Genomic DNA, 26,767 nt, shown 5'->3' on the forward strand with positions numbered 1-26,767 from the left:
CAATTTACAAAAAAAGATTGCAACAACGCTACTTGCAATAATTGCAAGATTGCTATTTCATCAAGAGGAGGACATACAAGCAATATATTGAAACATTTGAACATACAGCATGCAATAACTATTAATGAAAATCGCGTTTTTGAATCGCGTTGATCTAGATCTCATCCCAGCAGCACTAACGCTAGCACGTCATCTGCTGTAAATTCAACAGGTACTAACTCAGCGCCTATCATGTTAACACTATTATTTGTTCAATTTAAATTAATGTGTTCTCACTTAGATAAAAAAGACGAGAGACAGATTCTGACTGGCTCTGAGGCGGACCATAAGTACTTGCTCCAGTTCACGTCTGCCGCTAACTTCTATTTCACCACGGTGGAGAAGAGTACACAGGACAGACAAGAAATGAATAGGCTTTTGGTCAAAAGCTTGAACCCACTTGCCACAGTGCTCCTAATTTTGAAGAGGTGAATGTTCAATTGCAGTCAGAGAAAAGTTGCATGTTTTTCTGCAACCACATTTTCACTCAGGCTTTTCCATTATACAGGTGAAACTCATAAAATTAGAATATCGTGCAAAAGTCCATTCATGTCAGCAATTCAACTTAAAATGTGAAAGTAATATGTGATATAAATTCATGCAAAGTGTAATGTCAAGCCTTTTTTTATAATTTAATTTAATGAATTTTGTATATTAATTAAAAAAAAAAAAATCCCTTTGCTATGTGCCTTTTAGTACCTCACTGTTGGCTTTGTACCCTAAACAAAATTGATGCTAATCTACCGTTTTGCATTTTGTTTTTCCTAATAAGAATCGATAATGGAACCAAAAATGGACCGAATCGAAAGTTGAATCCTAGCTGGAAAAATCTTATTAATTCCCACCCCTACGAGTGTGGTAAATGTGAAGAGCCGTACATGCGCCATGTCCACTACACAGCGAACCTGTGAGACATCCCATAACCGGAAGTGAAGCACACCGTTTGGCCTTTATCATTAAAGGGGACTTATTATGAGTTTTCTCTTCAGACTTTTGAATGTTGTTACATTATTAGAGATTCATTGAACTAAAGCTACAAATAATAAGGTTCATGCATTTGGGCATGAGCTTGCACTCAGTTTTGGATGCCTCCAGGAAATTGCTGTTTATGTTGCACACGGACGTATTTGATTGTGAATAGTGAATTGACAACAAGTGATATGTATGTATGTATGTCTGTGTACCAAAGGTAATGCTTGACTGTCCAGTTTGTTGAGTCAGGATTAGACCGAACACATTGAAACTAGGGCTGCAACTAACGATTATTTTGATTGTTGATTAGTCAACGATTACCTTAACGATTAGTTCACTAATCAGATAATAAAGCATACACACATTTAATGGCTATAATTTTTCCATCGACTTCTAAATGCAGCTTAAGTTATTTTAGTGCTTACGAACAACAAAGATGGCTAATTGATTCATAAATATGTATTTATACCGTAACTGTGCTGCTCATTCAGCTTTTACAAAAATTTAAATGACAAATAAAATGTTCTCCTTTTTAAAAAAAAAAAAAAAACAATGGCAAAGTGCTTAAAAAAACTATTACCAGTAACCTTGTTTATGTATTTAACAAAACACACAATCTAACTTCCTTAAAAAGAAATAAAGCATGTTGTGATGTTTAAAAAGCTGCACACTGATATGTTGACTATTGATTAACTCTTGGCAGTTTTAGCACTCTAATTGACTCAATGTGTTGAATTGTATCTTTGATTAATTCTTAAAATGTTGGCTATTTAATAGATTTTATGTTGACTCTTATGATACCTCCGCATTGGTGTGCGTGCGGGTCGCGTTAGTTAAGGTGCCTTTTTTTAACGGGATTGCTACTAGACTCAATGTGTAGAATTCTATATTTGTTTACTTCTTAAAATGTTGGCTATTTAATAGATTGTATGTGTAATCTAATGATACCTTTGCATTCGTGCCTGCCTGTCTCTCTGCGTGTGTTGTGTCTGTTGACGCGTGCCCGGTTCGCGTTGGTAAAGTGCCTTTTCTTCGGCATTGCAAATTGACGCTGCTTTAAAACGTTCATGGATCGTTGTAGACAAAGTTTAGCTGGCTGACTTTGGCTAAAATGATAGTTATTTTTCACACAATTTCGTCTCACTCTTGTTAGCTAGCTAGCAAGTTAGAAGCTTAGTTGAGATGTATCCTCCCTCCAAATGTCCGACATCATGTCTCCGCTTTAAATGCTCGCGTATCACAGATGTACTGCCATAAAAACAAGGTCCGCTTTGCAAAATGAGCAAGATATTCATGTTTTAACAATAAATATCATCAATCTTTACATGTTGTCACTGGCGATGTTTTGCCCGTTAAAACACGAGTGATGACTATTGTCAACAAATATAATTGTCGGCGACAAATTTTATTGTCGACAACGTCGACTAATCGTTGCAGCCCTAAATGAAACACAGTAAACACAGCATCTGCAGCTTCTCAGTATTTTTATAGACAAATGTTTGTCATTTGTGGCCGCCTGCAGCTTGTGTGATGCAGCCTGACGCTTGATGGTTGGAGAACTGGCTCAAACACGCATGTTGACTGTCGAATCATTGTGTAAACTAAGAAACAACAACATGCAACAATATATTAAAGCTTTATTGCGTCAACAGTTTTGTTACATGTCTAAATGAAACAGGAACAACCGACAGTGTAAATGCACTTAAATTGAGGTATGCCCGCAATTTAAACCCCAACAAAAAGCTGAAAGACAGCTCATATCTCAAATTACTCTTTAAGTTAAGGTACTTGTCAGGTGAGGTTCCGCTGTAGGTCACCTTTAAAACTATCTAAAACCTTTACAAATAAAAATGGAGGAAAATAAACATATTTAAACATTCAAATAACAATAATGTGCTCTTTAAGGTGCAGATAAAAGTATATTGTCTTTCTGTTTATCAATTAATTAAAAAATAACCTCTGTTAAAAGATTTGAGTCTGTGTGTGTGTGTGTGTGTGTGTAGGTACGTTTTAAGCACATTCAACAATACCAGGATAATGATAAACGTGATAATTTTGATCACAATAACCATGATTTGAAATTTTCATATCTTAACATCCCTATTTGCAACCAAAATGTTACTGCACACTGAGTGTTTTTATTTAAACAACAAAGTTGCAGCATTATCATACTTGGCAGTATAAATATATCCAGTGGCGCTTTTGTCCTATTTAGTGCGCACATGAGTAATCACACTTTTCTCAAATCACATAATCAATACTTAGACATTTGATATTGTTGCTTGGTGTCCCAATACTTTTTTACCTGCAAGGTAGGGGTGTCCCAACCCAATATTGATATTGGCTATCGGTCTGATATGAGCAAAAAACAAATATTGTATTATATCAGCTTGCATATAAACTCTCCAATATAAGCGCTCTGGTACAAGCAGTCCTGCAGCGCGTTCACCTGTGCAAAGCTGGACAGCCACTAACATCTAAAAGTTCTCCATTAAGCACACCAGGTTGGTATTTTCTTGTATTTTAGTCAAGTCATTTACCAAAAGTAAACATTGTTGGCTATAGGCTACGAGGAGCTAGCAGCAACCCAACAGATAAGCAGAAAATAGCACACAAACTACGTAATAAGTGCTCTTAATTGAACAATATTGCAGTCTAAAATATGACATTTGATAACATAAGTATCAAATAATTATAGTTACATATTACTTACAGATAGAACATATGGTTGGTCGATATGGCCTGAAATACATATCACGATATATCAGGGCTTCCCCCTCATGTAATTGAATGTACACTAGAGATGCGCGGTTTGCGGGCACAACCGCGGAGTCCGCGGATTATCCGCGGAGTCCGCGGATTATCCGCGGATCGGGCGGATGAAATTAAAAAAAATAAGATTTTATCCGCGCGCGGGTCGGGTCGGGCGGATTAATTAAAATATTTTTTATTTTTTTATTTTTTTTTTTGCGGGTGGCAGTTAAACCAATTCGAAAATATATATACATAGTTAAATGTTGTTACCCACATACGAAAAACGAGCAGGCACCTGCTGCATATGCCACAACAGAAGAAGAAAAAAGAAAAGAGATGGACACTTTTACGGAGCGGAGAAGGGACGCCTCGCCGGGGTCCGGGACCAAGGCCCCTTCCCCCGAGAGGGACCCACCGGGAGCCGTAGCTGAGGCGATCCGCGAGAAGGGCCCGACGCACGTCCAGTGTCACTACCGCGCCCACCGCACCGACACCCCGCCTCGTCCGCCTTCGCCGCGGCCGGCGTCACGCGCAGCAGGTAAGCAGCTTACCTGCCCGCCACCCCCGTGGCCGGGGGCTCGTAACATGGGTCACTCCGCGCGCTCCGCCCGCGCAGCTTACCTGCCCGCCACCCCTGTTGCCGGGGGCGCGTAACAGGGGTCACTCCACGCGCAGTGCGCTCACGAAAGGGGTGGGGCTCACCCTGGTTTATATAGAGAGCAGGACGGTGGCCATGGAAGTCGGAACCCGCTAAGGAGTGTGTAACAACCCACCTGCCGAATCAACTAGCCCTGAAAATGGATGGCGCTGGAGCGTGGGCCCATACCTGGCCGTCGCCGGCAGCGAGACACGCTTGGAGGTGCGCTCAGCGCGGCTCCCATATGATTGCGCACTGGTGTGCGTCTGGGTCGTGACAGCGTGGCACGCGAAAGTCTATGCTGCATTGGATCAGTCTCCTTTCTTTAACAGGCAAAAGCTTTATAACCTCACCATACCTGCCAACTTTTGAAATCAGAAAAACCTAGTAGCCAGGGTCCAAGGGCCGCAGGCCCCGGTAGGTCCAGGACAAAGTCCTGGTGGAGGGTTCAGGGCTTCGCCCCCCGACGCAAAATGATTATTAGCATTCAGACAGGTTAAAATGTTGCTAAAACCATCACTTTTCTATCAGTCACAGTGACTTTTCAAAACAAAAATATTACAGCACAAATCATATGGGTTGATTGGCATGTTTATTCTGTAAGCTAACTTCAATAGTTTGAAATTATTTTGACAGTTAATGCCAGTTATCCTGTCAACCTTTCACAAGACTTCAATTTGTTAATTGAAAGTATAAACAGTATAAACACTTTTTACAGTAAACAAATGGTAAAACAGTACTAAACAATTCCATAAAAAAAAAAATTGGTGTCATTATTAACTTTCTGTCCAAGCTTGTATAATCTACTGCCTTGTTCAATTGTAAAAAAATATTCTGTGCCTAAAATTCACATTTCTATCACAATTATCATACTGTAAACATGGTAAGCTAACTTCATTAAAATTAATAGTCCTGTCAATAGCATGGAATTACAATTCAAATGTAGTTTTTTTGTAAGCCTTTCAAAAGAATTCAAAATATGAAAAATTAATGAAAATTAATTTAAGCCATCAGACACTTGAAAAGTGGCACATCACATCTCTAATGTAATCATTTGAACTTTTCAACAGAAATAGCACTGCAAAAATATTAAGGACATACTTCTGTATTTTGGTAGTTATGCTGTCAACATTTAACAAGATTTCTTCAACTTGGACTTTTAACAGTATGTCGTGCTGTGAAATACAGCCGACAGGATTGCGCACCAAACATGAAGCAAGGCCAAAGCCCACGCGCGCATGGTGCAGGAGAACAAAGGACTTCTTTCATTTAAGGTTTGTGATAAACCATCAAACTCATTCGTTAAAAGGACTCTATAGTAATATAAAGCGAATTTTTCTGGACATTATCATGCAAGAAAAGTTTATTTTTGGGACCGCGATCACCGCGTAATGATTTTTAAAGGTTGCATTACAAACATTTACTGTCCCATGTGATCAGCCAGTGCGATTGGAAATCCATGCTCAATTATTGCCTCCGTAAATAAAACTTCGGGCGGATGGCGGGCGGGTGCAGTTCTGATCAAACGTTACATCGGGTGGATGGCGGATGGTTGACGACTTTCTGACGCGGTTGCGGATGAAATAAATTGCCTATCCGCGCATCTCTAATGTACACCCCACCGCCACGGCATTCCTATTACTGCCACACCTTGTAAATAATATTTTGATTTTATTTTTTTTAAACAAATTAAAGTAATATAATATATTATAGTCCCCAGAAGAAATTAAACAATGTCTGATTCTATTTTTAGCTTTTATTACCAATCTTATAACAAATGGCACAATTCCAACAGGTTTTACCTCCCGTGTACACACTTTCGTCTCCGTGAGTCCGCGCTTGACACAGAACAACACATCCTCATTCTCCGCCAATCACCTTTCAGACACAGACGATGTGTTTGCAAACATGGGGAAAACTAATATTAAATCCAAACCACACGAACATTAATCATTTACACCAGCAGGTCTTTATAGTTTGAATGACTTAGGAATGTAACGGTATCATGATAAACCGTGATACAATTCCAGACGGTTAGTTATACTGTTTAAATTTTTAATTACCGAAAAACCGTCATTTATTAATGTATTTTAGGCAACATTGCTTACTTCCTGAAAACTGGAAGCATCGTAGCGCCTGCGCACAAGAGCCGAGCAAACATGGCGGAGAGTCCACGGACTTTGCTTTGAAAATGTTTCCTCCGAGTAAACGAAGCCGATCGCTTAGTTTCACTACATTTCACTCGTTCCTACTTCCGTTGAGTTTTGGCTTGTGTTTAAGAGCGCAATACTGTTGGAGGAGAAAAATATTTGATGTCGCGATTTCATTTTGAACGTGCAACTAGCGTCCTTCCGTCAGCTGCTGAGACTGACAGTTACCATGCAGCAGTCGACGTGTCGGGAACGTTGTTACAACTTGTTTATAAAGTCTTTAGTTTGGTTACTGGTATGCTCACTCATCCTTTATTTTAACTACTAACATTGTCAATGTTCCAATAACATCAACACTAGCTAAAATGTTTTGTCATCTCATCGAATTGAACGCAGGCTGAGTTGTCGGTGAGGCACAAAGATTGTGTGTTAGGTGTGAAAGGTATCACTCTTGTTTATTTTTGTTGGCCAAACTGTTGCACTGTACATGGTTGTTGAAAAACAAAGCATGTTTATCTGACTTTTCTGACGGTTAGTATTACCCTTTAAATTTTTAATTACCGAAATACCGTCATTTATTAATGCATTTGGGCAACACTGCTTACTTCCTGGATACATAGTCAGGGCAGCGCAGCCGCATGCGCACATGCATCATTTGGCTTGAAGAACATGACGGGACACAATTGCACGGACTTTGCTACGGATATTTCCCCTCAGAGTAAACAGAGCTGAGCGCTTGGTTCAACATGATTTTCCCGAGCTTCATTTCCGTGGAGGCTCGGCGTGCATTTAAGAGCGCATTGCTGTTTTTCGATGGCGACGGGTGTGGACAATATTGGAGACAGACTCATTTGTCTCACATTAAAAGTATACAGTAAAGGAGAAAATTATTTGATGTTGCTTTTATTTTCTCAATACAGCGTCAATCAGCTGTGACTGCTTGAGGTCCATGAAAGAGTGTTTTCATCTACAATAATGTTTCTTCTACAAAGTAAATCATTTTGAATGTGTTGCTTGTTTTCAGATAAAACTTGGTTAAAATATGTTAGTATAAGCAAGTATTATTTTGAGCACATTTAAAAATGCCGTGATAACCTACTCAGTGGCCTAGTGGTTAGAGTGTCCGCCCTGAGATCGGTAGGTCGTGAGTTCAAACCGCGGCCGAGTCATGCCAAAGACTATAAAAATGGGACCCATTACCTCCCTGCTTGGCACTCAGCATCAAGGGTTGGAATCGGGGGTTAATCACCAAAAATGATTCCCGGGCGTGGCCACCGCTGCTGCTCACTGCTCCCCTTACCTCCCAGGGGGTGATCAAGGGTGATGCGTCAAATGCAGAGAATAATTTTGCCACACCTAGTGTGTGTGTGACAATCATTGGTACTTTAACTTTTATAATAATAACATAATAAGAAATGTTTATACCGTGACATCCCTAATAGAGATAGATAGTACGTTATACATCGTGGTACGACAAAAAATTGTTTTTCATGTCGTAACAAAAACAAACACATTTTTTTATTTGTTTTTGTCGTACTACGATGTGTAACGTAATATCGCACAGAACTACCTACCATTGTCCTCTGAGTAATTTTACTTGATCGAGTCTTTTCTAGCATTCCACACTACAAAATAATAAAAGTATGAATGATTGTGCTGATATCGTATTGAATCAATATCGGAATCGCCCAATACGCAAGGCTTCAATATCTGTATAATATAAGCGGTAGAAAATGGATGGATGGATGGATGACACCCTTACTGCAAGGATAGAATATGGGCAGATATTCCTTCCCTGCTTATAACATCCTCTTTTTTTTTTTGCAACAGCTGACTAATGGGTGCCAGCACATGGCAAGACAATAGTTCCCACTAGGCTTGGGCGATATATCGATTTTATTGATACATTTGAGATTGTTGTTGCAAACGATTAAAAAAAAAAGAAAAGAAAATTCTTCTTACTCCGACATACTTTTTGCCCCATAGGAGCTTCCGTAGCTCGCTTATTTTCTTAGCGGCCCACCTCGCAAAACATGGCTAATGCTAACTCTTAGGAGAGCGAGGCGTTTGTTGCAAAGTAAAGAAAAGTGTTGTCAGTACTTTGGTTTTGCAACAACAGGCATGGAACAAGTGACTGCATGCTGCAAAGTTTTATTTTAAAAAAGACAGCAGCAAAATTAACTTATTCCTGCATCTGAAACCAAAGCCCCCAGTCGAGTGCGGGAAATACTACTGTTTACAAGGCGAACAAGACTGTATGCAACAACAAACAAACACAATGCAGAATGATCACTAAAGCAGTCGCTTTGCACACCGCCAAAATGTGTAAATGAAAAAGCCTGCGTTTATCCACTTACTGAAACAGAATATAGTCCTCTCAATGTTTTTACTTGATTATTTATTTGCATGCAATGTATAGAACTATATTTTTATTTACAGAAGTATTTTACTCAAGACAGAAGTTTTAAGTTTGCACTTTATTGTTTGCACAATGTTAAAGATTATTTATTTGCATGCAATACATTTTTGTTAACAGAAGTATTTTATTCAAGACAGAAATATTGCTTACCAGATAAAGCTTTTAATTTAGTTCTATGAAAATGATTGCATAAAAAGTAAAATTTGTATCTGGTCTGAAAAGAACAACATTATTCAAATTAGAAATTTGCTATGAGTAAGAGTATGAAGTGTCATTTCAATCTACTAGTTTTTGACCAAATAAACAAAAGATGTGTTTTGAATTATCTTTGTCATTTGTATTCAATTTTAGGCCATATCGCCCAGGCCTAGTTTCCACTGTAGCGACTGATGCACAACTTTGACATTATTATTTATGCATAAAGCATCATTATATGTATTCAAACCCCTTTTAAATGTTTCACTCTTTGTTTCATCGCAGCCATTTGCTAAAATCAAAAAAGGGCCAAAATGATGGAACAAGTTTTTCACACCTGGATTTGGGGATCTTCTTCCGTTCTTTCTTGTAGATCTATTCCAGCTATCTCAGGGTGGATGGTGAACATTTGTATACACTACAGCCATTTTCAGGTCGCTCCAGAGATGCTCAATTGGATTCAGGTCAGGTCTCTGGCTGGGCCAGTCAAAAATGGTCACAGAATTTTTCCGAAACCACTCCTTTGTTAATTTAGCTGTGTGCTTAGGGTCATTGTCTTGTGGAAAGGTGAACCTTCGACCCATTCTGAGGTGCTGAGCACTTTGGAAAAGGTTTTCTTCCAGGATATCTCTGTACTTGGCCGCATTCATCTTTCATTCAATTGCAACCAGTCGTTCTGTCCCTGCAGCTGTTTTCTTCATACATACCGCTGAGAATAACTACAAAAACTTCACTCTTGGTCTCATCAGACCAAATAATCTTATTTCTCATAGTCTGGGAGTCCTTCATGTGTTTTTTTTTGGCAAACTATGCAGACTTTCATATGTCTTGCACTGAGGAGAGGCTTCCGTTGGGCCACTCTGCCATAAAGCCCCGACTGGTGGAGGAGGGCTTCGTTGACTTTGTGGTACTTTCTACCATCTTCCTACTGAATCTATGGAGCTCAGCCACAGTGATCTTTGGGTTCTTTACCTCTCTCACCAAGGCTCTTCTCCCACGATTGCTCAGTTTGGCTGGGCGGCCAGGTCTAGGAAGAGTTGTGCTCGCCCCAAACTTCTTCCATTTAGGGATTAGGAGGCCACTGTGCTCTTAGGAACCTTGAGTGCTGCAGAAATTATTTTGCAACCATGGCCAGATCTGTGCTTTGCCACAATTCTGTCTCTGAGCTCTTTGGCCAGTTCCTTCGATCTCATGATTCTCATTTGCTCTGACATGCACTGTGATCTGTAAAGTCATATATAGACAGGTGTGTGCCTTTCCTAATCAAGTCCAACCAGGTATTGAAACACAGCTGGACTCCAATGAATGAGCAGAACAATCTCAAGGATTAGAATAAATGGGTAGCATCTGTGTAAAATACAGTCGTGGTCAAAACTTTACATACACTTGTAAATAACATAATGTCATGGCTGTCTTGAGTTTCCAATAATTTCTACAACTCTTATTTTTTTGTGATAGAGTGATTGGAGCACATACTTGTTTGTCACAAAAAACATTCATGAAGTTTGGTTCTTTTATGAATTTATTATGGGTCTACTGAAAATGTGACCAAATCTGCTTGGTCAAAAGTATACTTACAGCAATGTTAATATTTGGTTACATGTCCCTTGGCAAGTTTCACTACAATAAAGCGCTTTTGGTAGCCATCCGCAAGCTTCTGATTTAATTTTTGACCACTCCTCTTGACAAGATTCAGTTCAGCTAAATTTGATGGTTTTCTGACATGAACTTGTTTCTTCAGCATTGTCCACACGTTAAAGTCAGGACTTTGGGAAAGCCATTCTAAAACATTAGTTCTAGCCTGATTTAGCCATTCCTTTACCACTTTTGACGTGTGTTTGGGGTCATTGTCCTGTTGCAACACCCAACCTCCGGGCTGATGATTTTAGGTTGTCCTGAAGATTTTGGAGGTAATCCTCCTTTTTCACTGTCCCATTTACTCTCTGTAAAGCACCAGTTCCATTGGCAGCAAAACAGGCCTAGAGCATAATACTACCACCACCATGCTTGACGGTAGTTATGGTGTTCCTGGAATTAAAGGCCTCAGCTTTTCTCCTCCCAACATATTGCTGGGTATTGTAGTCAAGGAGCTAAATTTTTGTTTCATCTGACCACAGAACTTTCCTCCAGAAGGTCTTATTTATCTTTGTCCATGTGATGTCAGATGAAACAAATATTGAGCATTAGTAAGGAAAGGATTAACTCCAAATTCTTCAGGACAACCTAAAATAATCAGCCCGGAGCTTGGGTTTTGGGCGCTGTTGGGTGTTCCAACAGGACAATGACTCCAAACACACGTCAACAGTGGTAAAGGAAGGGCTAAATCAGGCTACAATTAAGGTTTTAGAATGACCTTCCCAAAGTCCTGACTTAAACGTGTGGACAATGCTGAAGAAACAAGTCCATGTCGGAAAACCAGCAAATTTAGTTGAACTGCACCATTTTTGTCCAGAGGAGTGGTCAAAAATTCAACCAGAAGCTTGTGGATGGCAACCAAAAGCGCCTTATTGCAATGAAACTTGCCAAGGGACATGTAAGCAAATATTAACATTGCTGTAAGTATACTTTTGACCCAGCAGATTTGCTCACATTTTCAGTAGACCCATAATAAATTCATAAAAGAACCAAACTTCATGAATGTTTTTTGTGACTAACGAGTATGTGCTCCAATCACTCTATCACAAAAAAAAAGAGTTGTAGAAATTATTACGAAACTCAAGACAGCCATGTCATTATGTTCTTTACAAGTGTATGTAAACTTTTGACCACGACTGTAAGTGTCACAGCAAGGGACTGAATACTTATGACCACGTGTTATTTGAGTTTTTTCTTTTAATACATTTGCAAAACATTCTACGTATCTGTTTTTTTCTATCAAGATTGGGTGCTGAGTATACATTAATGAAAAATAAAATGAGCTTTTTTGATTTTAGCAAATGGTCTGAATACTTTCCGTACTAACTGTATTAGGTGAAACTGCAATCGTTGTACCTGTGAGGCTTTGTGTTATTAAGGCGAGTGTTCATGATGCTCATTCAGTTAAGGAAAAAAACATGAGGCTGTATCTTGAGAATCATGTAGATGACGTGTTATATTTATGGTCATATCCGATTTGTGACACAATTTTGTGTTCTAGATTAGTAGCACTATATGTGATTAAACAGATCTCTGTTTCTTGCTTCTCCAGTCCAACCCCAATGTATCCTCCCACATACCTGGAGCCAGGCATTGGGTAAGAGAACATTAATCTCTATAGATAATGTTGCGGTCTCATCTCGCATCCAATTGAGCATTAAGTCTGACCAGGCTAAATTAGGTTGTTTAACAGCCATGAAAGTACCGAAGCTCCCTTCTGTTTACTGGCCGAAACCAACTGTTCTCAACTGAATTTCCTCCCTTTTGTTTTCACCTCTTGTTTTATGGTGTAGGAGGCACACGCCATATGGCAACCAGACAGACTACAGAATATTTGAGTTAAACAAACGGCTACAGAACTGGACAGAGGTCTGTAAAACTCTTATCTCGCTCTTTTGCTCAACAAAGGAACAGTGTTTAATAACATCATATTTGTCCCTTTTCCAAACTCCAGGAGTGCGACAACCTCTGGTGGGATGCATTTACTACAGAGTTTTTTGAAGATGACGCCATGTTGACCATTACTTTCTGTCTGGAGGATGGGCCTAAGCGTTATAGTAAGAAAGAATGCCACATGAACTTATCACTCCGATGACTTGCTGCTTAATCACGATCCCAAATCAGCTGTATAATCAAACCCCTTTTGTTTTCTTTCTTTTTGTGAAGCAATTGGTCGTACGTTGATTCCAAGGTACTTTCGGAGTATATTTGAAGGTGGTGCCACTGAACTCTACTATGTGCTGAAACATCCAAAGGAGTCATTCCACAACAACTTTGTCTCCCTTGACTGCGATCAGTGCACAATGGTCTCCCAGAATGGAAAACCAATGTTCACACAAGTGAGTTAGTGTGTGTGCTTGTGCACGTGAGCGCTGTATAAATTGGTACACTAATTAAATAGACGAGACTAACTAAAGTGATACAAGTAAACGCCACGCACTTCAACCAAATATTTGTTTCGATAGCTTATGTTGATAAATAAATATAAAAAGATGAGTGCAGTACATTTCAGGAGGAATGGACAGAGGAATTTGCCTTTGTGGAGAGAACAAGCGCTGCGGTTTGTCTAATATGCAATGGTAACATTTTCTCAGTGAAACGGTCAAATGTGAAGCAACACTTAAAAGTAAGAAGTATTCAATTCTTTATTTGTTCGCTTCAGTATAAAGTTATGAATAATACATTTAGACTTATACTCTAAAACTGTTTATCTCAGTGCTAAAACATGTCATGTGACTCTCATGGAAATACATTTAAAAATATTTGGGTTTCAAAAGGTTCCCGATCCCTGCTCAAAGTAGACAAAAGTATTAGGATAAGCACTGAAAAAATGGGAGGGAAAGAGTGGCCAATAGAGGTGAAACGATTCATAGACTAACTTGATTACAAAAAATTAGGAAGTAATTTTCTCTGCTTCGAAGAATCTTTTATTTAATGGTAAATTAAAAAGCATGACAACTTTTAACAACAAGGGCTGCAGCTATCGATTATTTTAGTAATCCCGCAATCAATTGATTAGTTTGTTCGATTAATGGAGTAGTCTGATAAAACAAACGTTATAGCCTCAATGCGTAATTTGGGGAAAATAGTTTAAATAAAAAATGTTTTTGCTTGTCATAGCTATCATTAATTTTTTCTAATAAATGCAAATCATTTATATTGAAATCGCACTTTTAACATGTGTGCTTTATTAATTATGAAAAAAGATCACAACTACCACACACCACGACTCTCATGTTCACTCTATTGCAACAACCGCGCAGAAACTACGTCCACATACGGTATATAAAGTTTTGGGCTCGCCATGTGGTCTGGATTACATAAATGTTTATTAGTGACACTCATTTAATAGCTCATTGAAGCAACAGAATATACATTGATTTAAAATGTTTTTAACTATTCAGTCGATTAATCGTTGTAGACCTACATCGAACACACTTATGTCACCCACGCAGAGGAAGAAAGGAGTCGATGCAGTGTTTCCCATTCATTCATTTATTTGTAGCGGACATTAATAATAATAATAATAATAACTGGGATTTATATAGCGCTTTTCTAAGTACCCAAAGTCGCTTTACATGTAGAACCCATCATTCATTCACACCTGGTGGTGGTAAGCTACTTTCATAGCCACAGCTGCCCTGGGGTAGACTGACGGAAGCGTGGCTGCAATTTGCGCCAACGGCCCCTCCGACCACCACCAATCATTCATCATTCAATTCACCGGTGTGAGTGGCACCGGGGGCAAAGGGTGAAGTGTCCCGCCCAAGGACACAACGGCAGCGATTTTTGGATGGTATGAGGCGGGGAGCGAACCTGCAACCCTCAGGTTTCTGGCACGGTTGCTCTACCCACTACGCCATGCCGCCCCAAATAGATGAAATTGGTCTGGCCACCAATAAATATTTGCCCTTTCCGGTTCATCCTCACTCATAAAAAAATTATAATGAAAGTGTGGTGGCATGCATCGTAACTCCGCTTCACAACACACATACACACCTGCTTTGTCAGAGACGTAGAATAAGCAATGTGCGCTTCCAATGTAGCAACTTTGGACAATGAGTCATTTGTGGAACATGACTCTGTTTTCAGGGCCCATGACACATTGTAGAAAATAAATAAACAAAAAACCAGCACAAATGGAAAAACTGATTAAAGAAATGTAATTTAAAGCAAAAAGACAGAAATGTTGATACTAACAAGTAAAAACACAAAGATTTGTCTTAGAATAAATATGTATGGATTTGATATTTAAAAAATATACTTTATTATCTCATTTCGTAACAAATTACATGATGACTTCAAAACAACGCTGTCAGTTGAAGAGATGAAAAATAAAAACATTTTATCTCACTCATCAGTAGCTGGTCACGTGTGTGTCTTCATTTTGGTTCAAACACTATAAAAACTCTACACCTTAAAAATAATATTTATGTTATATCTAGCTAGCCAGTCTAAGTTAAAGTGGACCTTTTATGCAAAACAAACGTTTCTTACCCACTGGTACCTGTTTTTGTGAATTTGGGAATTGGAATCAGGATAAGTCCCGAAAATGTGAAAACAAACCATGGAGGTATGGCGGAGAGATTAATAAGACAATCTTGCTTTCCTTTATACTTCCTCCAAACGATTCGTTTGGAGGATCGATTTGTGACGTGTGATGTCACCAGATGTCTCCATATATGATAACTTTTTATCCAAAGAACTTTGCGCTAGTCCGATATTGTAGTCCAACATTGTAGTCAATAACCTCTTTTTTGTCTCTATCCTCTTGTTGTGGGGCAACATGGCTGGTACATGCACATGCATTCTCTGCTATGGTCATTTCTAAAACAATGTAGCGCATAGTTCCAACTTATTTTTGTCTATAGACTCAATATGGAAGCGCTAAAATCTACAACATGGCTGACGCAGTCGAAGTAGAGCCACGTAAATAAAACCACCCACATTATGAAAACGGCTTGAAAATCGTCTGTAAAAATGTTGACTAAAGAACCACCATTACATGTTATGTAGACCACAATGAAGTGTTTTAAATGTGGGGGGAAAAATCATAATTTGACCCTTTGACGCACAGCCATGAACATCTTAGTCAACTCAAAATGAAACAAATTGGTTTTTCAATATTAAGTGAATTTTGTTATTTTCTCTTGTGTATTTGTTTACGCGTTAAACAAGCAAAAATATGTTTTGTCCGATTGCTCTAATACATTTTCAGTAGAATACTTAACCACTAAAATATTCAATAGCTGCAACCCTAGTGACCAATTCTATAATATTTTAAAGTTTGCATTTGGGGATTTGTTTGTCCCTTCATTTAGAAGTTACTGTTACTGGCTCAAAATTGTTGCTATTGTTCACCAAAGTGATTGGTTTCAAGTCTTTTTATGCTGTGTCAGCCAGCAGCGTGTTTGTAGACCTTGCTCTGTTCACTGGGACACATATTTTGTTGTTAATCGTCTTATAGTTATTATAATAATCAATAAAACAACAAGCTTAGTTTATAACACTGGGTGAGATGCACTATGTACACATGTGGTCATACCTTGCTTATCCTAACCTCAATTTTTTAAACTTTTGCAGGTTTGTGTAGAGGGACGATTATATTTGGAGTTCATGTTTGATGACATGATGAGGATAAAAACGTGGCACTTCAGCATCAGACAACACCGTGAACTCATCCCTCGCAGTATACTGGCCATGCACGTGAGTAGATGGCAACTATTGCAAATTTGTCTTGTTCTCTCTGTGTATTTATGAATTTATTTTGTCTTGTTCATGCAAGGCCCATGACCCTCAGATGTTGGACCAGCTGTCCAAAAATATTACAAGATGTGGCTTGTCAAACTCTACTCTAAACTACCTCCGAGTAAGTTAAATATACAAAAGATGGAATCTCTACCTGATGTTGATCTGTGGTTGCTCCAAACTTCTGTATTTAATTTTATCATATATCTACACTATAGAACCGTCCAGGTTAAGACTTTTTCTGTGGAGGCATAAAGTTGTTTCATAGAGTTTTTGAGTACAAAATGAGTGTAGTATGTTTTGTGAGTGCAAGGAATGGGAATTGAAAACCTTTTCTTGTTGTAAACAGGTTTCAAGTGTTTCGATTCTTTTTTTTTTTCTTTTTGAGTGCTTAGGTTAAATTATTTTTTAAAAAGGAGAAGTGTATTTTATATTACAAAAATGTCCAACATGTTCCTGGGCATTCTTGTGTAATAACCACAGGATAACTTATGTTGTATTTTGTTAATTTTGATAGAAAATTGTATTTATTATTTTTATTACAATAATAAGGCAGGGATTTTGATAATAGTCATTGTGTTATCATTATTTTATAGTTATTTAAAAAAAAAAAAAATGTTTTTCTCGCACCCCTCTTAAGATTTCAGTGTTGGGTTTGCAAGCAACCTGTTTGTTTTTTGTTTTTTTACTAATTAAAATTGATTAAGAACCAAATCAATAAGCAGTATTGAAAAAAAGATAAATTCTAGAGTTGGACCGATTATCAGCCGGGCCATTATTTGGCGTTTTGATTGGTATCGGCCTTTTTTTCTTCTTCTTCTTCTTCATCTACATCAGCAGATACAATATATACACATATGATACCAGTATTTAGTAATTCACAAAATAATTAGTGAAGTAGAAAGTAATAATTGCTCAAGCACCAGCCCAATTGCCCTGCTTAAGAAAAATGGCCTTCTTTTTTCACTGCAGTGCTCACGCGGCCACACCCACCATCCAACCATCCACCACTGCTATAAAATTTTATAAAATTAAGTAGATGGCGAATTCTTGTGATGTAGAAAAGAATCCTATATTTTTAACAATTTTCGTGGGAGATTTCCCATGTTTTGAAATTCAAATGTTGATTCTCCTCTGGCCTGCAGTTTCCTTAAAAATATTGTTAAAACAACTTAAAGTCTTGGCCAGCTGTTTACTACTTACTATATATAATATTCATGTTTGAATAAATTTCACTGCAAATGGATATGGGCTCCAAATATTGGTTATCGGCTCTTACAAGTTTTCTCAAGTAAACATGAAAGAAGAACTTAAGAGCCCACCAAACCTGAACAAACCTGGTGAAGTTACCAAATGGGGATCGGGAATCCAAGACATTTTCTTGGTCTATGGTCACTATAAAGTCAAACACAAATACAAATAGACGGAATAGAAATTGAAAGAGTAAATTAAACCAAATTTCGAGATATAATGATTGATGATCAAATGAACTGGAAATCTCATATAAAAAATATCCAACGTAAAGTGTCAAGAAACACGTCAATAATGAATACAGCAAAACATGTTCTAGACCAAAAATCACTCCATATTCTCTACTGCTTGCTAGTGTTACCATATCTGAGTTATTGTGCAGAAATATGGGGAAATAACTACAAAAGTGCACTTCATTCATTAACCGTGTTACAAAAAAGATAATTTAGAATAATACATAATGTTGGATATAGAGAACATTCAAACTCATTGAATCGAAAATACTGAAAGTCCACGTTATAGTGAATTTGCAAACAGCTAAAATTATACACAAAGCAAACTATAATCTGCTACCCAAGAATGTACAACAATTATTTTCAACAAAAGAGGAGAATTATAATTTTAGAGAAAATTTTTTATTTAAAACATTTGTATGCACATACAACACTTAAGACCTTCAGTATATCAGTATGTGGAATTAAAGTATGGAATTGATTAACCAAATAATTCAAACAATGTACTAATATGATCCACTTCAAGAAACTCTTCAAACTCAAAGGGTTTACAAAGTACAAAAAAGATAAACATTCTGAATTTATTTTAACCATCCATTCATTTTCTAGATAATCTTATTAATTTCACCATATGAAATATAGCTTACTTCATTAATTATTATTTATTTATTTTAAATTTATTAGTAATAGAGTATATTGTGAATAAATTGAGAACAGGAAGTGAACAAAAGTTTTAGCAACTGCTATGTAAAGGAAAAGGGGTAGGATTAAATAAGCTCGGCTTCTTCCTACTCCTTTTCGAACATGTTGAATAGAGGAACTGGAAATTGTGACGTATCATGTTGTATGCATCCATGTTCGAAATAAACACCAACTCGACTCAACTATTTTAGTTTTGGTAAGTTTTCCATGGTGAAAATACCTGAGATGCACACAGACACAAAAACAAACACATTTACTACAATTCACAGCACTTCTCACAACAATTGTACTCTGTAGTCTTGGTTTAAATCAACTAAAAAACCTAATAAGCTGGAGAGACCAAAACACAACTTTTCTTCTGCAGTGGTTTAAGATCCATTGTAGACTAATGTGTTCTCATTCCTGGCGCCCTCTGCTGGTTGCTACCAAGTAGTGACTTTAACTCATGTCTCCTTTGGATCGAGTTCACAAGAACACAATCTTATTTTATTCCCAATACGGTTCTGTTCCGTCAGTTTACATTGCATCATCTTTTGAACCCTAAAAAACCTTGATCCACAATACTGGATACAGATTTTTTAAATGTTAATATATTAAAAACTCCTCAAATAGGAGCTTTTACATTCTCGAAAATTCTAGCATTCTAACCGTGCTTTCTCTGCTCCAGCTGTGTGTGATTCTGGAGCCCATGCAAGAACTGATGTCCCGACACAAGACATACAGCCTTAGCCCCAGAGACTGCCTCAAGACCTGCCTCTTCCAGAAATGGCAGCGAATGGTGGCACCACCAGGTAGATGAACTGTGAGCATGCATTCAAACAGTACACAATGCCCACACTCTGTGTAACTCTCCCTGTAGCTGAGCCATCAAGACAGGCCCCAAGTAAGCGGCGGAAGCGGAAGATGTCAGGTGGCAGTACCATCAGCGGAGGAGGAGGAACTAATAACAACAATAATAACAAAAAGAAGAGTCCTGGCAGTGGCTTCCCTCTGTCCAGCCAGGTTCCAGTAAGTACATTAGTGTAATATTTTTTTGTGTGTACCATTGGTACTAGAAAACATGTTTACTACATACCAGTGAATAACTTACTTACTCAGCCTGTTCAAGGTGGTGTGAATAGAGGCACTAACTGTGCTAATATTTCACCTTCAATGTAGAATGTAATCACAGTACACATCAAACTAGTCCCTCCAGGGTTTCACTGGCTTTTGGGGGATTTTTTTCTAAAAGTTGCATTCAAAGTTGTGATGGTTTAAGGCTAATTTGTTCAATAACATTGCGTCCACTTGTGATTTTATGAATTTTTCAATGTTTTACATGTTCTTTGTAACCCTAACCCCAAAAAGCACTGGATTTTAACCCGTATAACAAAATACACCACATTTTCTGACAAATATGAAAACGAATATTGATGTGTCACTCGTTTTTATTACTACACACAGAAACAAACAACCAGCTTACAAGTAGATGGCAGTAAAATACATCCTCTAAGCACGTTGCCCAATTACTCTGTTATTAAAATTAACACCAAGGCTCTCCTCATTGTCTGCTATGTTGCTCACAAGTTGCGGACATTCTCCGTGTGTCTTGTCTATTAAACTTTAATTTATGTTCTAATCAGGACTATCAAAATTAATGTGTGGCTAATCATAAAAAATTGTTGCATTGATCATGTATAAACGCAGATAAATCACGCAATTTATTTTGACCGCACATGCTCTTCTACCTTACCGTGGTTGGTTACCTGAAAATGTGTTATACGGTCAGTGATCAGGTCAGTGCAAAGAGTAGTGAGGTGACTAAGGCTGGTGTGCTTGTTGGACAATTTCACTTCAAAATAAACCCAAATAAAGTTAAAGTACCACTGATAGTCACACACACACTAGGTGTGGTGAAATTACCCTCTGCATTTGACCCATCCCCTTGTTCCACCCCCTGGGAGGTGAGAGGAGCAGGGAGCAGCAGCGGTGGCCACGCTCGGGAATCATTTTGGTGATTTAACCCCCAATTCCAACCCTTGATGCTGAGTGGCAAGCAGGGAGGTTATGGGTCCCATTTTTATAGTCTTTGGTATGACTCGGCCGGGGTTTGAACTCACGACCTACCAATGTCAGGGCGGACACTCTAGCCACAAGGCCACTGAGCAGGCTAATGTGACTTTAGCCAAAACGTGAATTCAAATAAAACAATTTGAAACATTGACATGACATTCTGACAATAAAATTGTATTTGTGTCCAAATATTCAGGCCTTTTTTTTAAAGTTCATTTCAATGACTGATCATGATCAATCCAAATCCAAAAGTGTAATTAATCTGATAAAATGTAATCATTGACAGCACTCGTTTCAACACATTGCACATAATTTACCCCCGCTTTCGTTGAGAATGTTGGGAACCATTGAACGCCATTGAATGCTTTTTGTTGGTAAATGATAGGCAATGAGAGATTATCATCACATGTCTTCATCTGTCAAGAGGAAGAAGGAATTTAATGATCGCAACTGAATAGAAATGGTGGACTTGCGCTATGCTTTTCGGGTAAACCTCTGCCATATAAAGCAAACTACATAACTTCCAAACAGCACGTTGGGAGCAAGTTTGAAAGAAGGCGAGATTGTAGTGTTGTCCCGATACCAATATTTGGGTACCGGTACCAAAATGATTTTGATACTTTTCTAAATAAAGGGGACCACAAAAAATTGCATTATTGACTTTATTTTAACAAAAAATCTTACGGTACATTAAACGTATGTTTCTTATTACAAGTTTGTCCTTAAATAAAATAGTGAACATACAAGACAACTTGTCTTTTTAGTAGTAATTAAGCAAACAAAGGCTCCTAATTTAGCTGCTGACATATGCAGTAACATATTGTGTCATTTATCATTCTATTATTTTGTCAACATTATTAAGGACAAGTGTTGGAAAATGTATTATTAATCTACTTGTTCATTTACTGTTAATATCTGCTTACTTTCTCTTTTAACATTTTCTATCTACACTTCTGTTAAAATGTAATAATCACTTATTCTTCTGTTGTTTGGATGCTTTAAATTAGTTTTTGATGATACCACAAATGTGGGTATCCATCCGATACCAAGTCGTTACAGGATCATACATTGGTCATATTCAAAGTCCTCATGTGTCCAGGGATGTATTTCCTGAGTTTATAAACATACCGTATTTTCAGCACTATAAGGCGCACCGCATTATAAGGCGCATAGAATAGACGCTACAGTAGAGGCTGGGGTTACGTTATGCATCCATTAGATGGAGCTGGGCTAAAGGGAATGTCAACAAAACAGTCAGATAGGTCAGTCAAACTTTATAAATAGATTACAAACCAGCGTTCTGACAACTCTGTTCACTCCCAAAATGAATAAACAGCTGTTTTATTATTTTCCCCGAGGTAAAGTCAGTGACGTGGTGTTTTGTTTATCTTTTAACAACAGCAAGGTATAACATGTAGTGCAACATTTATATCACATAGTGGAGGGGAACTTTTCCCTGATTCAATAAACACGTAAAAAACAGTGATACTGTTACGGTAAATCAAATGTTAGTGCAATCACAATATAGTAACACTCGAAATAGTGCAGAGCAATAACAACATATTAACAACTAAACGTTGCTCAAACTTTAATGTCACACAACACAACACACAAAATAAACATGTAAAGTTCACTTTATGAAGTTATTCCTCATCCACGAATCCCTCGAATTCTTCTTCTTCAGTGTCCGAATCAAACACTATTGATTCGTTTATGTTAAATTCTCTCGCTGCTGCTCTATTCCCGTGTTCTACTGCATGACTGATCGTCTTAAGTTTAAACTCTGTGTCGTAAGCGTGTCTCTTAATAGGAGCCATTTTGGGTCTTTACATAAAGTTTAGGTCTCGCAACTATGGTGAGCAGCCGCCAACTTCATTTTCCCCCGTAGAAGAAGAAGCGCTTCTTCTTCTACAATAAGCAGCCATAGAAGGGGGAAAATGAAGTCGGCGTAGTTACCGTAAATGCGAGACCTGTTGTGGCTCAATATTGGTCCATATATTAGACGCACCGGATTATAAGGCACACTGTCAGCTTTTGAAGAAAATGGAGGATTTTAGGTGCGCCTTATAGTGCGGAAAATACGGTAATATACATTTTTAAAAAACGAAAGAAGATGTTGTGATGCCAAAAAATATCGATGTAATCATAGTAGTATCGACTTGATACGCCCATTACAGTGGATGTCAGGTGTAGATCCACCAATGGCGTTTGTTTACATTTTGACGCCGGTGAGCTACGGTGTGTAGTGAAGCATGTTTAGCTATTCCTCGTCCTGCAGGGATGATACTTGTAAGAAACTTACTTTATTTGTCGCCATGGAGGCGAGGATTAGTGATTTAGAAGTAGCTAAAAAACTGCCGACTGGGGCTGGATGTTAGCCGCTAGCTAGCTAGCCATGTCTTAAAGCACCTCTTCCGGTGGGCGTTTCAGTGTTATAGCCTCACCTTTATTGTTAGTTTTTAAGCCAAAATGCGTCCATTCTCCCTTTTCTGTCTACACACTGTGTCTGCTTGTAAGTACTCCGTAATTGTGCGCTGCCGAACATGCTCCTCTGCTCGTAAACCAGCAATGTCATGACGTGACAACGACGGGGGCGTGGGTACAGGACATGGTGGAAAATACGGTATGTTTATAAACTCAGGAAATATGTCCCTGGACACATGAGGACTTTGAATATGACCAATGTATGATCCTGTAACAACTTGGTATCGGATTGATACCCACATTTGTGGTATCATCCAAAACAAATTTAAAGCATCCAAACAACAGAAGAATAAGTGATTATTACATTTTAACAGAAGTGTAGATAGAACATGTTAAAAGAGAAAGTAAGCAGATATTAACAGTAAATGAACAAGTAGATTAATAATTAATTTTCCAACACTTGTCCTTAATAATTTTGACAAAATAATAGAATGATAAATGACACAATATGTTACTGCATATGTCAGCAGCTAAATTAGGAGCCTTTGTTTGCTTACTTACTACTAAAAAGACAAGTTGTCTTGTAAGTTCACTATTTTATTTAAGGACAAACGTGCAATAAGAAACATACGTTTAATAAAATAAAGTCAATAATGCAATTTTTTGTGGTCCCCTTTATTTAGAAAAGTATCGAAATAATTTTGGTACCAGTACCCAAATATTGGTATCGGGACAACACTATAATCTCGCCTTCTTTCAAACTTGCTCCCAACGTACTGTTTGGAAGTTATGTAGTTTGCGGCAGAGGTTTACCCGAAAAGCATAGCGCAAGTCCGCCATTTGTATTCAGTTGCGATCATTAAATTCCTTCTTCCTCTTGACAGATTACAAGCATTAGTTTCGCGGTACTATACTAATACCAGTGTACCGTACAACCCTGCAAAATTGTGTTATAAATATCCCCGCCATGGCTCCATGGTTTGATTTTAAATTTTCGGGACTTATGGGGATCCCAAATACACAAAAGTATGTAAGAAAAGTGGGTTTTGAATAAAAGGTCCCTTTCAATTTGTCTTGCCTTTACAGGATGTGATGGTGGTGGGAGAGCCCACGCTGATGGGAGGGGAGTTTGGTGACGAAGACGAGCGTTTGATCACGCGGCTGGAGAACACACAGTTTGACGCGGCCAACGGCATCGACGACGAGGACAGCTTCAACAACTCCCCGGCTCTGGGATCCAACTCGCCGTGGAACAACAAAGCGCCCTCCAGCCAGGAGAGCAAGAGCGACAACCCCACTTCGCAAGCATCGCAATAAAGTCGGGGCCCCACGTCTGCAACACAAATCCCTCGCTCCTTTATCCGACCCCGACCCTAAGCCAAACGTCATGAGAGTAACCGCTTGCTCACCGGCCCCCAACATGCATTTAGAGCTCAGACTCTTCAAACACGCGTCGCCTGACAGAGCTCAGTTTGACCTCCTGCCAGCTCTACTGATCTACAGGAAGTATCACAGGGCTTCCCAATTTACAGGCACTGTGGGCCCCCTCCCCCGTCTGGTCCTTTTCCCATTTCTCATACTCAAAATGTCCTGACTCCTTAGTGGCGACTAAGATGAAGAAATAGGGATTGAAGCCAGGACAGAAGGGTGCACCCTACGCTAAACGCTACAAACAAAGCGATGTGGCTCGGCAATGGTGGCAAGTTGCTTAGTGACGGCGTGTCCTCCCGGCCTCTACAGCGACTCTCTATTATTGGCTGCTCTGATGCATCAAGTCACTTAAAACCTTTGCTAATAGTGTGTGTCGGTTGATGTGTGTGAGTGAGCGAGAGAAGGGGAGAGAAGCAGTCTAAACTTGATTGTGGCTTTGTCAAATCAAGCAGATCAGAATTGAGAATCTGTTCTGAAAATGGTCAGAATATTTACACTCCTTATGAGTCAACTCACACTAAACACACCCAAAGCACACACATCTATACACACACACACACATACTTGATGGAAGGAGTCTCAGTCCCTCTGAGTGGACTACAGTGTAAGCTGTTCTCCTAAGCCGAGAACATAAACATACACACTTACACCTTTTAAGATTTTTTATACAGTATATATTTCCCTAGACTGCTTTTGTTTTAATTTTTAATAAACATATTCATTTAAACTGTTTTCTTTTTTTTTTTTTTTTCTTTTTACCAATACTGAAAAGCTACAGACCAAGGAGCAACACAGGACTTTTATTCCTCCCCTAAAATATATTGTTTTTATCTTTTGTGTTTATAAAAAGAAAAATTATTTAGTGTGGATGTTTTATTTTGTCTTTTCTGTTCCTTTTGACATTTTGTGTATTTGTGCTTGTATATTTAAGGTAGTAGCAAAGTTATGTCTGACTGTAATAAGATGTATTCTTACTTAGATAAACCTAAAGCCATCCTGATCTAATGTAAAGAAACAAAAATAGGAAAAATGAGGAAAAACACTCATGAACTTGGACCCTCTATCCTCCCCCAGCTTTATCCCCTCCCTCTTTTTTTTAAAGGGTAGTGTAAATTGAAGTTACCAAAACCCTGGGGGTACAAAGGCACCATGGGAAGTCTTCTTCTGTCTTGTTTTTCTTCTGTATTTATTTAGACAGAAAGTCACTTTCATGTTTTTTTTTTCTCTCCACATTTGTCACAATTTTCAACCTGATGTCAAGTGAATATGCTGAAATTGTTGCTTTTAACCAGTGATCTTCACGTCGATTACTGGCTTCAAAAGTAATGTTTTTCGATGACTTTTTGTTGCTATTCATTCAAAACTGTTCCAAGACCAGCCTAACATTGTTTATCCATTGTACTTTGTAGCACAGCAGTCTGTCAATTGGGTTAAGTCGCAAAAAAAAACAACACTTGTTTGGAGCCAAACAATTCAGGTCAAAGTTCATTGACACGTCCTGCTGTCCTCGATTTAGCCCCTCTGGGATCCATCATGATTACATGTGATGTGGAACATTCTGACTCTTTGTAAATTTCTATTTTGTCAAACACCTACAATTCAGTTCAAATGGTGACTTGTACCTTCCGCAAAACCCTGTAGAATCATTGTTTGATATCTATTTTTTGATTTGGTTAGATTCTGCCCTTGCTAATTAATGTATGGTACCAATAAAAAAAAGATACATTTTCACTTTAAGAAACTGTTTCTGAAGTCTTTACAAAAATTGGATTTAGTACAAATAAAACACTTGAAATAATTGTATACCGTCTGGTGATGGTTTAGTTTGTTTGGGACATGTATTGAACGTTACATGTTTACAGAGAAAGTGAGTAGGAGGAAGCCGAGCCTAAATCCAAGCACTCCTTTGTGTCTCAGCACATGATTTAGAACATCACAGATTTTTAATGCATATTCTACAATTTGTTGGTAGTAGGCATTTTCAAGCATAAGAATGGCTAAATCAGGGGTCGGCAACCCAAAACGTTGAAAGAGCCATATTGGACCAAAAAACAAATCTCGAGCCGCAAAAATTGAAAATCTGTATATAAGTCTTATAATGAAGGCAACACATGATGTGTCTATA

At 38.3% G+C, this 26,767-nt stretch overlaps 1 protein-coding gene across 2 annotated transcripts in view; it reads left to right on the top strand.

The window, feature by feature from the left end:
- The window catches only part of ldb1b (LIM-domain binding 1b), a 64,417-nt gene extending 38,034 nt beyond the window's left edge, over nucleotides 1-26,383 (top strand). The window contains exons 3-11 of one of the 2 annotated variants that reach the window (XM_061988325.2): nucleotides 12,354-12,398; nucleotides 12,595-12,670; nucleotides 12,756-12,858; nucleotides 12,968-13,140; nucleotides 16,385-16,507; nucleotides 16,587-16,670; nucleotides 19,403-19,526; nucleotides 19,595-19,743; nucleotides 24,298-26,383. In XM_061988325.2, coding sequence (XP_061844309.1) covers nucleotides 12,354-12,398; nucleotides 12,595-12,670; nucleotides 12,756-12,858; nucleotides 12,968-13,140; nucleotides 16,385-16,507; nucleotides 16,587-16,670; nucleotides 19,403-19,526; nucleotides 19,595-19,743; nucleotides 24,298-24,528 — 1,108 coding nt within the window. In that variant the 3' untranslated portion in view covers nucleotides 24,529-26,383. The remainder of the gene's footprint in view (nucleotides 1-12,353; nucleotides 12,399-12,594; nucleotides 12,671-12,755; nucleotides 12,859-12,967; nucleotides 13,141-16,384; nucleotides 16,508-16,586; nucleotides 16,671-19,402; nucleotides 19,527-19,594; nucleotides 19,744-24,297) is intronic. The other variant, XM_061988326.2, reaches the window with a different exon arrangement.
- The last annotated feature ends 384 nt before the right edge of the window (nucleotides 26,384-26,767 follow it).

The sequence above is a fragment of the Nerophis lumbriciformis genome, linkage group LG27 (assembly GCF_033978685.3).
Source record: "Nerophis lumbriciformis linkage group LG27, RoL_Nlum_v2.1, whole genome shotgun sequence".
In the NCBI taxonomy this organism is placed as follows: Eukaryota; Metazoa; Chordata; class Actinopteri; order Syngnathiformes; family Syngnathidae; genus Nerophis; species Nerophis lumbriciformis.